This window comes from Coccinella septempunctata, chromosome 2 (genome assembly GCF_907165205.1).
Source record: "Coccinella septempunctata chromosome 2, icCocSept1.1, whole genome shotgun sequence".
Taxonomy (NCBI): Eukaryota; Metazoa; Arthropoda; class Insecta; order Coleoptera; family Coccinellidae; genus Coccinella; species Coccinella septempunctata.
The window spans coordinates 4,596,667-4,611,031 of NC_058190.1; the positions used below are offsets into that span (position 1 = coordinate 4,596,667).

The 14,365-nt window shown below is 34.1% G+C and overlaps 1 protein-coding gene and 1 long non-coding RNA gene across 2 annotated transcripts; one reads left to right on the forward strand and one right to left on the reverse strand.

Moving 5' to 3' along the window:
• Positions 1-4,886: 4,886 nt before the first annotated feature.
• LOC123308795 lies at positions 4,887-7,111 on the reverse strand. The gene is made up of 3 exons (XM_044891633.1): positions 7,050-7,111; positions 6,443-6,719; positions 4,887-5,185 (listed from the first exon to the last, which is right to left on the reverse strand). The coding sequence occupies exons 1-3, from the start codon at positions 7,083-7,085 to the stop codon at positions 4,887-4,889; spliced, it is 612 nt and encodes a 203-aa protein (XP_044747568.1). The 5' UTR covers positions 7,086-7,111.
• Positions 7,112-8,192: 1,081 nt separating this feature from the next.
• Positions 8,193-10,650, forward strand: LOC123308823. The gene is made up of 3 exons (XR_006537170.1): positions 8,193-8,773; positions 10,029-10,453; positions 10,509-10,650. It is a non-coding gene; the product is annotated as an uncharacterized LOC123308823 (long non-coding RNA).
• Positions 10,651-14,365: the final 3,715 nt, after the last annotated feature.

A 14,365-nucleotide genomic window follows, 5' to 3' on the forward strand; every position in this document is an offset into this window, starting at 1 on the left:
TATTGTTTCTTCTTGCTCTGCAAACGAGACCTCCACAGCTTTTATTACCTCCTCGTTGGAAGAAAATTTACGACCTTTCAAACTTTTTTTTAGTTGAGGAAAGAGATAGTCGGATGGAGCTAAGTCTATTGAATAAGATGGGTGTTCTAGTAATTAAAACACTCAATCACGATTTTTTTGCATGGCAACATGAGATTTGTGTGCAGGGGCGTTGTCCTGCAAAAACAGAACACCTTTGGATAGCTTTCCGCGCCTTTTCTCTTTAATTTTTTCCCGTCGAGTGGACAGTTATGTCGAATAGAAATTTCCGGTTATTGTTCTACCCTTATCCAAAAAATAAATCATGATTACTCCATAGCAATCCCAAAATACTTAAGCAAGAACTTTCCCAGCAGATTTTTGGACACGAAACTTCTCAGGTCTTGGAGAACCAGAGTGTCGCCATTCCATCGATTGTTACTTTGTTTCTGGATCGTAGAAATGTACCCGAGTTTCATCCATAGTAACAATTCGGCTTAAGAAATCTACATCGTTTTCAAATCGAACACAGATCGAACGCTATGCTTCTACCTTTGCACGCTTTTGGTCAACATTCAAACATTAGGGGGTCCATTTTGCAGCAATTTTTCTCATGTCCAAATTGACGTGAACTAGATGATGAACGCTAAGGTATGAAATATTTAGTTCTTCAGATATCTGTTTTAGCGCAATTAGACGGTCTGATAAAATCATGTCATGAACTGCATTGATATTTTCGGGGACTGACACAGAAACTGGCCTTCCCGATCGGTCATCATCTTCAATGGAAAATTTACCACTTTTGAAGCTTGCAGCAATTTTTCATGGTCGCATACTAAGGATATTGATCACCAAAAGGGTATTAAGCATATCTTTATAAATCTTCTTACCTCTTAAACCTTTTAAATACAGGTACTTGATGATGGCTCGATACTCCAATTTTTCGGTGGACATCTTCTTTCTTATAATTTATTGCGTAACAGTGGTTTTTTTTTACCTCAAACTTCACACTGACACTTTTAATGAGTTATTGTTGGTTTCTATGGTAACGTAATATTTTTTTATGCATGGAACTGGTCTAGGCTAACTAGATATATACATCCTCGTATAGTACCCTGTTTACGCTAACATCTTCTAAAACTTTATTTCATACATATGCTAAAATTATTGTTTGATGTTAAAAATTATTACGCCGTTTATCAAAAAAAAAATATATATATATATACAAAACCTTTTCAAGCACTGTTTAAATAGACGGAGAGGCAGAGCCAAAAAAAGTCTCTGAATTTATTAAGCCTGATTTTTTCTCAGGTGATTACAATCATAATATACAACAAAATGCTGCGGTCAGTCAAGTGGATGTTAGAACATGTGCCTCTGGTGCGCGGTCAAACATGTCGTGATCACCGACATAATAAAATCAATTTCTTAAGGCTGAAACTTTATAAACTTTTGTTTTTTGGTATTTCAATCAAAATTATGATAGTCAGTCAACAGCTGGTCAGTCAGCTTCAATGCGCGTAGTAAAAGTTGGACTGGAAATCATCAAAGGATGATTAACGTCAGTAGAATGCATTAAAAATTGAGAAATTCTGTTTGCAATGCTCTTCCTGGACTGGATGCTTTGACTGGATGTAATTTCAACCCAGCTTTTTACAAGAAAGGTAAAAAAAAACCTCTGCAGATACTGCAGAGCGAAGATTTTCAATAAACATTCGCTGACCTTGGACTTGCAGATGAAATCAACCAGAATAATATGTTCAATAAGGTTCAAGAATTTGTTATACGGCTTGAAAAAAATAAAATCAATTGAAGGGTACAGGGAAACAACCATCGATGTCAATTTTCCTTATAGCTGAGAAAAACGCGTTTTCAACTTCAAATATTATTTGAAATATGACAAATTAAATACTATTGTTCTCGAAGTGAACATTATTAATATTATTAAACATAAAATGAGTGCATTATATGAGAAAGTGAGATTTTACTTTCCATATATCGAGCGACATCGTTAGTTCTTTCCCTGCACGGTAAATCTTCGGAAGCGATTCAACGTATGACTGAGCTAGTTTCATGCCTGTTTTAATGTACTATAATATACTACTTTTCATTCTGAATCGAATGGTGTGTCTAACTCATTTTCGGACAAAAATTGACATCAATGGTTTTTTCCCTGTACCCTTCAATTGACGAAGCAAGATTCGTTTTACTTTCAAAGACGTATAAATGTCTAAGCACCACAAACGATCCTTTTGAAATTAAAATAAGGAATGTAGATCTGTCGAGTATGCCACCATTGGCATACTCGACATCTACATTCCTTATGCAGCAGTTCTTAAGAGCTTCATTACAAATATTTGGCGTAATGCTCACGCTCAAATTACAACGGGGCTATCTCCTACTGACTACGGCTGCAAATTGGTGGATGAGAAATATGAGTTTGATTGGTTCAAAGGCCATCAATTACCAGAACTTGTACAGGATGTTATTATTCAACCTTTACAAGAAAATACTGTTACAGAAATGTCCTTATCTGAATTGAACAATCACAAAAATATTTTTTTTAATGAATTTATTGATTTTTTAGATTCTGCAACACCTGAGCTTGACGTGTCAGATCACGATAGTCAGAATAATGATATGGAAGATTCAGATGTTGAATTATGTGATGATTATTTACAGCTTTTTATCCTTATTGAATTAAATGAATATTGGTGGAAAATAATAAGGATAAATTCAGATGCATACCACCCGCCGATATGAATATCAACAAGTGTTACGATCTGAATTGAACTAGACAATTTGCCATCGTCAAGGCCCCCAAATGGAGTACGCTCCGTCGAAGAAAAGCAGATGCTGACCTGACCATGGTTTCGGTCTCATTTGACCTCATCAGGGCAACATAGCATTTTTCCACGAGGGAGAACGTTTGGAATTGATGGAACTTTATTCAATATTGGCAAGTGCTACTAGGTACTATACATTTACCCAGAGCGCCACCCAATATGAAACGGTGTCCGATTCAATCCCCTCCAGATAGAAACCAAGACGAAGACAAAAGCATATGTCCCATATTTTCCTAATTAAGTACGTCGATTCGCTTTGCGAACAACAGACGTATGACGAATTGAGAAGTCTGGGAACACGTTCAGATCACGGCAGACAGGTGCCAGCGGTACAATAATAAATTCTTCGATGGAGCGTACTCCATTTGGGGGCCTTGACGATGGCAAATTGGCTAGTTCAATTCAGATCGTAACACTTGTTGATATTCATATCGGCGGGTGGTATGCATCTGAATTTATCCTTATTATTGTATTCAGTGCCTCTCTGTTTAGGCGTGATCATTCTTTTATTATTAGTTGAAAATTCGGAAATCAATGAGTTCTCACCTGTGCGTATACCTGCGTCCGTTGAGTACACTGTTGATTTCGAACGAATTTTATTTCAGAGATTTTAAGGCACAATTGCGACACGTAAGTGCCTTATTAGATTAAATGCGTTACTTTGAATGATTATGATAATAACATTTATTAATAAATTCAATTTCTTATCCACTGACTGAGGGGCGTTGTTCTACGGAATGGCTGACTGACCATTTTATTTATTAATAATATAGTAAGTAGTATTTAAAAAAAATTCGAGCTCAATAAACGAATTGCACCCTTAGAAACGACTCTACGCACATTGAAGGTGACTGATCAGCTGTGTTCCGATTGGACGTTGACTGACTATCATAATTTTGATTAAAATACCAAAAAACAAAAAATTATAAATTTCAGCCTAACATCCTCTTGACTGACCGCAGCATTTTATTGTATGTTATGATTGTAATCACCTGAGAAAAAACCAGGCTTAATAAATTCAGAGACTTTTTTGACTCTGCCTCTTGGACTAAAAGGATAACAAAATATATATCAATTATTCACAATGGTGTATTTACAATATTTCATAGTTATTTAGGTACATAATAATTCACATAACTGTATTCACATAATTATTTACATAGAGGTTTATATTAACAATTATTTACATAGTTATTTACAATAAGGTATTTACATATGTTATATTATTATGAATAATATTATTGTCCGGCAGTCTTAACATTTTCCATGTCGGTTATAGAAAGATGGTCCGTTACCATTTTCAGAAAAGGTGATGGCATTTTTCCCTCCCAATATCGGTTGAACATATCCGATGAAACTGCCATAAGTTTTTGTCGCCTTTTTGCCTTGGCAAACTTATAGGCGATCTCTCGACCGTAAATTGGATAAGTCCCCACTCGGTATTTTCTCATTGCGCCAATTATTGAAGGGTTATTAGCGTACCTTGCTAACTCCGCTACAGATTTCGTTAGAAGCCTCCAATAATTGACGCTGGTGTTCCTGATTTTTCTCTTCCTGAGCTTCTCTATTTCCCGGTAACATTTTGTCAGATATTGAGTTACACCTTCCTGCTGGCTCAAATATTCCTCCAGAGCTCTGTTGATTTTGGTGCCCTTCGAGATCTCCAGAGCTATATATTTGAGCACGGTCTGTCCAAGCGGGGTGTCCTCTAACAAAATCCTTCTTAGATATTTCAGAACAGGCACCGCTTCTTGTTCTGTAATATCTAAGTTGGCACCGTTCCGGAGAAATATCAAAGCTACAGGTGCATTTTTCTTCTTGATACACCAAGAGAGTGGGGACAATCCTCGGCAGTCCTTGAGATTCAAATCGGCTCCTCTGTCCAGAAACACCTCCACCAATTCTTCTGACACAGCCGATGTTTCGGGGAATTTAATGAAGAGTTTATGCAGCGGCGTGCAACCTTCATTATCGGTTGCGTTCAAATTGTGATCACACTCTATATACATCTTTATTATCTCCTCATCTTCCGCATGGTAACAAGCTGAATGAAGAGGAGTTTCTCCCAGATCGCTCCTCAACTCCATGCTTGCCCCATGTTTCATCAGTAGATGGAAAACATCTGCTCTGCCAGAAGAAGCTGCATGGTGGAGAGGTGTCTCCACATCCCTTGTTGACGTCGGCTTTCAAGCCCAACAAAATTTCGGCAGTTTTGTAGAATCCTCTTCGTATAGCCGAAATGAGCGCTGTGTGCCCGAAAGAATTCAGAGGTGTGTCCACGTCTTCGAAATACTTGAACATCAAGTGTATCATTGATTGGTCTGAAAATAAAAAACAATATAAGAATGATTCACAGAGCGTTATGTTCACGAATCTACTTGGTGTCCCGATATAAGAATGCGACAAACGGAAACTGTAAAATGAGGTCATCAAGGTGGATTGTGGACTCATGTCAAGATGTGTAGAAATATTTTTGAATTTTTCTATACAGGGTGAGTCTTTGACTCGTACAGATATTTCAGCAGTAGATTCTTTAGGTCAAAAGAAACACTTTTATCCTTTACAATTTTTCCGAATCGGCTCGGTTTAAAAGATACAGGTTGTTGAAAAACCCCAAAAAAAAATGTTATTTTCAGTTCTATCTCACAAACGGTTTTATCGAATGAAATGAATTTCGGAATATAGTTTTTCATTTATATGTTGAATCTTTTTCGAACACAAGATATCACCCACGTCTTCCAGTTTTCCGATTATGGTCATTACGTACCATGAAAATACCAAAAATTTAAAGAACCTAACTCTTGGGCGCTATATAATGAATATTTGAACGTTTTTTAAAATAAGAGTATTCTTCATATTCTCTCGTATAATGCGCCGTTTTCGAGTAATTTGATGTTCAAAAATCGAAAAGTATCGATTAGCTACTTTGGCTGAATACAACTCTGTTTAAAAGATTGACAAATGTGTAGTGTCATAGATTTAGCTTGTTATTCTTAAGGCAATTTTGTTTCTCCAGGGGTGGCACAGCTCATTATGAAAACTTAAAAAATGACTATATCTTTTTATCACTGTACAGGGTGGGCAAAATTCGTTGTCTACTGAAGGGATCTCGAGAACTATAGCAGCTAGAAGAAAACGGATGACACATTCTCTAGCTCTTTTTTCCTTCCTATTCCAAATCTGAAAACAGATCCAGCCTAACGGTCATAGATTTTGAGTTATGAGGGAAAATTGGGAAATTGTAATTTTCAATGAAGCTGAATAACTTCCTTATTTTTTATTGGGTTCTTTGAATTTTTGGTATATTTTTCATGCTCTTAATGGGATGAAGCATTTATTTCTATTCACGGTATTGTTTTTGTTTCCCAAATAAAAACATTGGTCACACTTAGTGTACCCATATCTATTTATATCTTTTACTTTTACCCTATTTTTCCTATTGACTTCTATTATCGAGATGAGGGCACTTTGAGTATAAGAAGGAATTATTGATGATTTTTTTTTTAATCATAGGATAGTCAACTATAAATAGATATGTTTGTCATTCGTGGTATAGTAATTTGAATAGATCTACTCACTTCCTCCTTGAAATATCAGGTCGGCTATAGTTCCTCCGCACCATTTCTTCAACGGATTGGCACCATTCTGCAGAAGGAATATGATTTTCCTTTCATATTCCCTAACAGATCTTGAATCCACATCCTGGGGTCGATATACGTATAATCTCACTGCAACTATTCCCATAGGTGTAACGCCAGTTGGACTTTCGCAGTCGATGAAAAACTTGCCAGATTTCACCATTTTTTTCAGGGACTCGAACGTTCCATGAAGGCATGTTTCATGCAGAGGAAAATCCTGGAATAATCTCCTATTCATGTCCATTTTTGAATTTTTGATCGACAATAAACAAGATATATTTTATTATTATTCGCGTTAGATATTATTCTATATAGATTTAACTTTTGTAAAACACTAATACTTTCTTAACTCGTACGGAAACACTCTAACTGAACACTTAAATTCGCAAATTCGAAAATTAAACGGACTGCTCTGCTCGTTGCCGTTTTTATACTGAAGGAAGAAGTGAAGAACCACCAATATTTTCGAAATGTAAAGTTGCGAAGGTTATGGAAATTTACTATAATAGTTAAACTTTCTATACCTGCTGAATAACAAAAGATTTACCATACTCAAAATTACTGAAAGGATAGTAGGTTCCATTCACTGAAGACTGGAGTCATATAATTTCACTAGATAAGGTACTTATCTCGTCAGAAAAATACAGTTACGGTCATAAACGTGGACCAAAACTCATACACTTTCGATATTTTGGGCATAGGTAATCCCTGAAAATTTACAACGGTTCATTATTCCTCATCAGTTCTTGGAAATACTTTCATACTTTCGAACAAAATATTTTACCTGAGCGAGCTTTGCATCCAAATTCTCTGAAATTCTATCGATGACTCAGAAAGCTGGCTGTCAATATTTTGGAGCGGCATTTTGACTACAGCCTAGTCTGTGATTTTGAGCTTGGTCTATAAAAAATTCACATGTGTAGCAGTTCAAAGAATCGAATAAAAATAGAAAGATAAATGTGCGTGATTCATCAAGAGTATGTCATTCTCTTCCCACAATCTTTATTTGATTACGACTAGTTTCGAGACCTCCAGAATGATCCCATTTTCAAGTCAAAGCTACAAGTAACATCAAATAGATTTAAACACAAGGATAATAAATTAAGGTAAAGAACACTTACAAGCTACAATGGTCAGATAATCAAAAACAAATCTTGCGTCATATAAACTAAAAGAAAAAATTTCAATTTCATAACAACCAGTCAGATAGTATAATAAGAACAACAAGGTGGACGAAAAATATAATTCATAATAACATTCCTGATTTTGAAACAATGAAGCGACATCTAATTGAAAAACGATAACGAGGTAACTCACGACAGGAATATGTTTTTACAGAACAACGAGAGACAAAGGAATCTTCTACTGAAGCACAATTAAAAAAGAATAAAAAACTTTCATATAGAAAGTAACAATAATCGGCTCGCAAGTAATAGGTAGGTATAGCAGTAATGAAGAATACTTAGACTGAAGTGAAATCGTAAAATCGTAACCAATCTAGTTATTTAAAATATTTTCCTCATTTATAAGTCCCTAAGATCTCCAAATTTTCTAAATTATCTAACAAGAGACCATTCTTATCCTGGTGTATTATTTTAAAATTAGTGTCTTGGTTGAAGGTATGATTACAATCAACTAGATGCATATCAAAATGAGAATATCAAATGAGTTCCTTTCAAAACTTCTGAAAGTTCGTCCTATTTAAAATGCATCACAAGAATTGCATGAGAATTGGTATATAGACACCACTACGATCCACAGATTCAACTTTATCCTTATAATTCAATAATCTATTGTTCAAAGTGTTGTTACATAGTTTTGAAGGATATATTTACAAAAGGTCTGAAAATTTTGCCTATTTTATAAGAAAAATTATTGATGAACCTAAAAGATCTAGGTATTTGGTTTATTAATCTGTGTAGTATTGTCAACTGTAGGAACATTCAAATATAATCAAATATAATTGAAGAGTCTTTATAGGCTAAATTTAGTTTTTTATTCTTTTTTATTTGTTTTTTTAGTAGTAGATTCCTTTGTCTCTAGTTGTTCTGTAAAAATATATTGCTGTCTTGAGTTATCTTGTTATTTTGTTTTTCAATCAGATGTCGCTTCATTGTTTTAAATTCAGGAATGTTATTATGAATTGTATTTTTTGTCAATCTTGTTGTTCTTATTATACTATCTGCCTGGTTGCTCTGAACTTGAAGTTTTTTCTTTTTGATTATATGACGCAAGATTTGTTTTTTATTACCTGACCATTGTAGCTTGTATGTAAGTGTTTTTTACCTTTAAATTTTTTTCTTGTGTTTTGATTTGTTGATACTTGTAGATTTGAATTGAAAATGAGACCATTTTGAAGGTTTTGAAACTAGTCGTCATCAAATCAAGATTGTAGGGAAAGAATGACTTTTTCTCCATATTCTAAATCGAATAAAAATTGAATTCAGTCATGAACAAGAGAAAATCCGGATTATCGAAATAGTACGAAGGCTTAGGAGGGCCAAAGAATTATTATATTTTCAATCCCGACCTACGAGTCGGGATGTCGATATTTCAATAGTTGATTCTTGAGGTCAAAAGGAACCATAAAAAAATGTTATTTTTATAGTTATATCCCATAAACAGCTTTATTGAATTCTATGAATTTTGGAAAATAGTTTTTCACTTATTTTATGAATCTTTTTCGAACACAAGATATCACCCACGTCTTCCAGTTTTCTTATTATGACCATAACGTACCATACAAATACCAAAAATTCAAAAAACCCAACTCTTGAAACTAAGTTGGACGCTTGAAATAAAAGTATTCCTCAAATTTTCTCATATAATGCGCCGTTTTCGAGTAATTTGACGTTCAAAAATTAAAAAGTATCTGTGAAATTTTGAAAATTGGGTACTTTGGCTGAATACAACTCTGTTTGAAAGATCCATAGATATGTAGTGTCGTAGATTCAGTCAGTTATTCCCAAGGTAATTTTGTTTTTCAAGGGGTGGCATAGCTCATTATGAAAACTTAAAATAGCTATATCTTTTTATCAGGGCCGATTCGAAAAATATGTTGAAAGAAAAATGTGTTTTTTGGCTTCAATAATCTACTGTTAATATTTGTATGAGTCAACGACTCACCCTGTTTATAGAATATAACGATTCTTTTGGGAAATTTAAGTAATATAACTCATGAAATTGTATGATTAGTCATGTTATTTCAATTACCGGTAGTTTCGGAAAATAAGTTTTCCAGAATTTTCGCGAATGTTTTCTTCCTTCTGTTTTGCATATAATACAAACATTAATTTGATAAATCAATATCATGGAAAACGAAGTTCTAGTACAGTTTTTGGTTGTTTGGTTTTTCCATCACATTTATGAAATGATTTTCATATTTTATTTCCATATTCCTATTTATTTGTACCTATCGTAGAATATGATATAATATTTAAATAGGTACCTACTGTAATGATACTGGTTTTTTTTTTGTAATGAAAATCGAGTCCCATTTTATATATCCGTTTTCTTCAATTTTCAGGATGAGACGATGCAACCCCTTCAGAAGAAAATATTTCAGTTTATTTTGAATATATTATCTAGAATCCTTGAATAATTAAATTCAAAATCCGTTTTGATTGAAACTTCCATCAGTAATCCGCGTGATTATTTAGAACAGAGAGAAACTGTCTTTCTGCATTCGGTGTTGTTTTTCCATCCACAAAAACATCATTATTGATTAATGAGAAAGACATAAATATTATTCTTCTACGAAAAATTTGGTGAAACATGTGATGAAACATCATTCAAGAAGGAGGGTATGTATTCTATATATTTTATTGTCCACCTTCTTTCTTTATTTATTGAACCCATTATTAACAGTCATCATTAAGTAACAGCATCAGCTTTAGTGGAAAAATATTTTGGGAGAAACGGTAAGAGCAGTTTCTCAATCTATTCCAGAAGGTATGTAGTCTTTCGTAACTATATTGTAATGTAGTGTAATTGTTGGATTTTTCAGAATGTCAACCTTCAAGACTGGAGGATTCTGAAGAAGTACAGTGGGAAGATATTCCTGAAGTTAATACTGGGTGAGTCTTTGACACGTACAAGTATTTTAACAGTAGATTCTTGAGGTCAAAAGATACAATTTTTTCCCTTGCCATTTTTTCCGAATCGGTTCTGTTTAAAAAATACAGGTTGTTGAAAAACCCAAAAAAAAAATGTTATTTATAATTTTATCTCACAAACGGTTTTATCGAATGGAATGAATTTGGCAATATAGTTTTTCATTAATCTTTTTCGAACACAAGATATCATCCACGTCTCCCAGTTTTCTGATTATGACCATTACGTACCATAAAATACCAAAACTTCAAAGAACCCAACTCTTGAAACTAAGTTGGATGCTATCTGATGAATATTTGAACGTTTGGTAAAAGAAAAGTATTCTTCATATTTTCTCGTATAATGCGCCGATTTCAAGTAGATAGAAGGTTTCGTGTTTTTGTTGATGATAACAATTTCAAAATTTTGAATAATGGTCTTCCACAAGGATCGGTTTTAGCACCTCTTTTTTTCAGTTTATATATCTGTGTGATATAACTACTACATCTTCTGAGACATTTATTGTACGTTGATGATATCGCTCTAGCATTCCTTTATCCTGATTCAAGATGCATAGAGAATAATCTATCTACAGATTTAGAAATTTTGAGGAATAACTTCTTCGAGTGGCGTTTGCGTCCTAACCCAAATAAAACCGCGTTTCCATTTGAATAATCATCGAAAATATAGAAAATTGGGTATAGTTTCTGAAAATTCTTTATTGGAACATAACTTCAATCCTCGATATCTAAGAGTTAGCTGGATTCCTCGTTGAATTTCAAAGCTCATTCTGAAAATTTGCGTCTGAAGTTAAAAAAAAAAACTAGGAATAATATCCTGCATAAACTAGCTGGTACTTCATGGGGTGCTGATGCAGCTACTCTTCGAACGGCAGCCCTAGCTCTGGTTTTTTCGGCTGCTGAATATTGTTGCTCCATTTGGGTTAATAGTGATCATGTGCAAAGTATTGATGCACTGTTAAATTTTCCCATAAGAATTTTTAACTGCAACTTTTAGATCTTCACCCAGTCAAAGGTTACCAGTTCTTTCAAAAATTGTACCTCATATTCGTAGACAGACTACGGTTATGAATTCCTGAAATAAATCTCAATGCTTTCCCGACTCATTTCCAATTCTGTCCTACATACCAGAAAATACGATTCCAAGACTGAAGTCGCGTAAACCTTTATGGTCCAACTCTTTTCTTCATTCGAATGTAAGGACAAGGACATTTGTCTGAATGGAATAGGTGAACTATTTCCAACCAAGAATTAGTTGGAGTTTCTGATTTTTTGATCTTCCCAGGAAAATATGTATATTCTGAATCGTATAAGAACAGGTCACGGACGTTGCAATAGTATGCATTTAAGGTGAAATTCAATTGAAAGCCCTAGTTGTGAATGCGGGGAACCAGAAGAAACCATAAATCATCAGGTTAATCATGATTGTCCCATTCATGATTGTTTTAGGGATATACCCGCAGTTTTCGGATCTTTTTCGAATTGGGTTATTCATTTTAGGTAAATCTGACATACTGAATCTAATTTTATTATTTTACCCTTTTCTGCTTTTGTTTTATCTCTATTTCAGATAAAAGTTTCTGTTATCTATAGGAGTAGACTTACTGGATTTTCCTTTTTGTCGAAGAAAAGATCATTTTTTGCACTGCAAGATGCCCTTCGATATAAAATATTTCAGCTCATTTCGTAAACAATTTCATTTCTTTCAATCCACTACATTCTCGGAGAGAAAGTGTTTTTTTACTGGGGGTTTTCCCTAAGCTCTTGAATCATACGCCAAATTGTAGGTACGAGGATATATTGAGAAATTCTTAGCCTACTATTGAACCAAACAAAATTTCAATGTCAAAATATTTTATTACTCAACATATTCTCCTCTTAATTGGATACATTCATTACAGCGAACCTGCAATGTCTCTAGACCTCTCAAAATAATGTTTCTTCTTGCTCTGCAAACCAGACCTCCACAGCTTTTATTACCTCCTCGTTGCAAGAAAATTTACGGCCTTTCAAACTTTTTTTCAGTAAGGAAAGAGATAGTCGGATGGAGCTAAATCTATTGAATAAGGAAGGTGTTCTAGTAATTCAATTCAAATTTGCTCACCTCTTAACCCTTTTAAATACAGGTACTTGATGATGGCTCTATACTCCAATTTTTCGATTTTCACAATTTCGGTGGACATCTTCTTTCTTTTAATTTATTGCGTAACTGTGGTTTACTTTTTTGACCTCCAACTTCGCACTGACACTTTTAATGAGTTATTGTTGGTTGCTATGGTAACGTAATATTTTTTATGCATGGAACTGGTCTAGGCTAACTAGATATATACATCCTCCGTATAGTACCCTGTTTACGCTAACATCTACTAAAACTTTATTTCATACATATGCTATAATTATTGTTTGATGTTAAAAATTATTATGCCGTTTATCAAAAAAAAAATATATATATATATACAAAACCCATTCATATATTTTCAAGCACTGTTCAAATAGATGGAGAGGCAGAGCCAAAAAAAGTCTCTGAATTTATTAAGCCTGGTTTTTTCTCAGGTGATTACAATCATAATATACAATAAAATGCTGCGGTCAGTCAAGTGGATGTTAGAACATATGTGCCTCCGGTGCGCGGTCAAACATGTCGTGATCACCGACATAATATAATCAATTTATTAAGGCTGAAACTTTATAAACTTTTGTTTTTTGGTATTTTAATCAAAATTATGATAGTCAGTCAACAGCTGGTCAGTCAGCTTCAATGCGCGTAGATAGAAGTTGGAACTGGAAATCATCAAAGAATGATTAATGTCAGTAGAATGCATCGAAAATTGAGAAATTCTGTTTGCTATGCTCTTCCTGGACTGGATGATTTGACTGGATGTAATTTTAACCCAGCTTTTTACAAGAAAGGTAAAAATTACCTCTGCAGATAATGAATCAAAGCGAAGATTTTCAATAAACATTCGCTGACCTTGGACTTGCAGATGAAATCAATCAGAATAATATGTTCAATAAGGTTCAAGAATTTGTTTGCAGTTTATACGGCTTGAAAAATATAAAATCAATTGAAGGGTACAGGGAAACAACCATCGATGTCAATTTTCCTTATAGCTGAGAAAAACGCGTTTTCAACTTCAAAATCCGTTCATATTATTTAAAATATGACAAATTAAATACTATTGTTTTCGAAATGAACATTATTAATATTATTATACATAAAATGAGTGCATTACATATTACATGAAATGACTTAGTTCTTTCCCTGCACGGTAAATCTTAGGAAGCGATTCAACGTATGACTGAGCTAGTTTCATGCCTGTTTTAATGTACTATAATATACTACTTTTCATTCTGAATCGAATGGTGTGTCTAACTCATTTTCGGACAAAAATTGACATCAATGGTTTTTTCCCTGTACCCTTCAATTGACGAAGCAAGATTCGTTTTACTTTCAAAGACGTATAAATGTCTAAGCACCACAAACGATCCTTTTGAAATTAAAATAAGGAATGTAGATGGGTCGAGTATGTCACCATGCCAGTTAGAATTGATGCAGCAGTTCTTAAGAGCGAGCTTCATTACAATACAAATATTTGGCGTAATGCTCACCCTCAAATTCCAACGGAGCTATCTCCTAATCTCCTTCTGACTACGGCTGCAAATTGGTGGATGAGAAATATGAGTTTGTTTGGTTCGAAGGCGATCAATTACCAGAACTTGTACAGGATGTTATTAATCAACAAGAAAATAC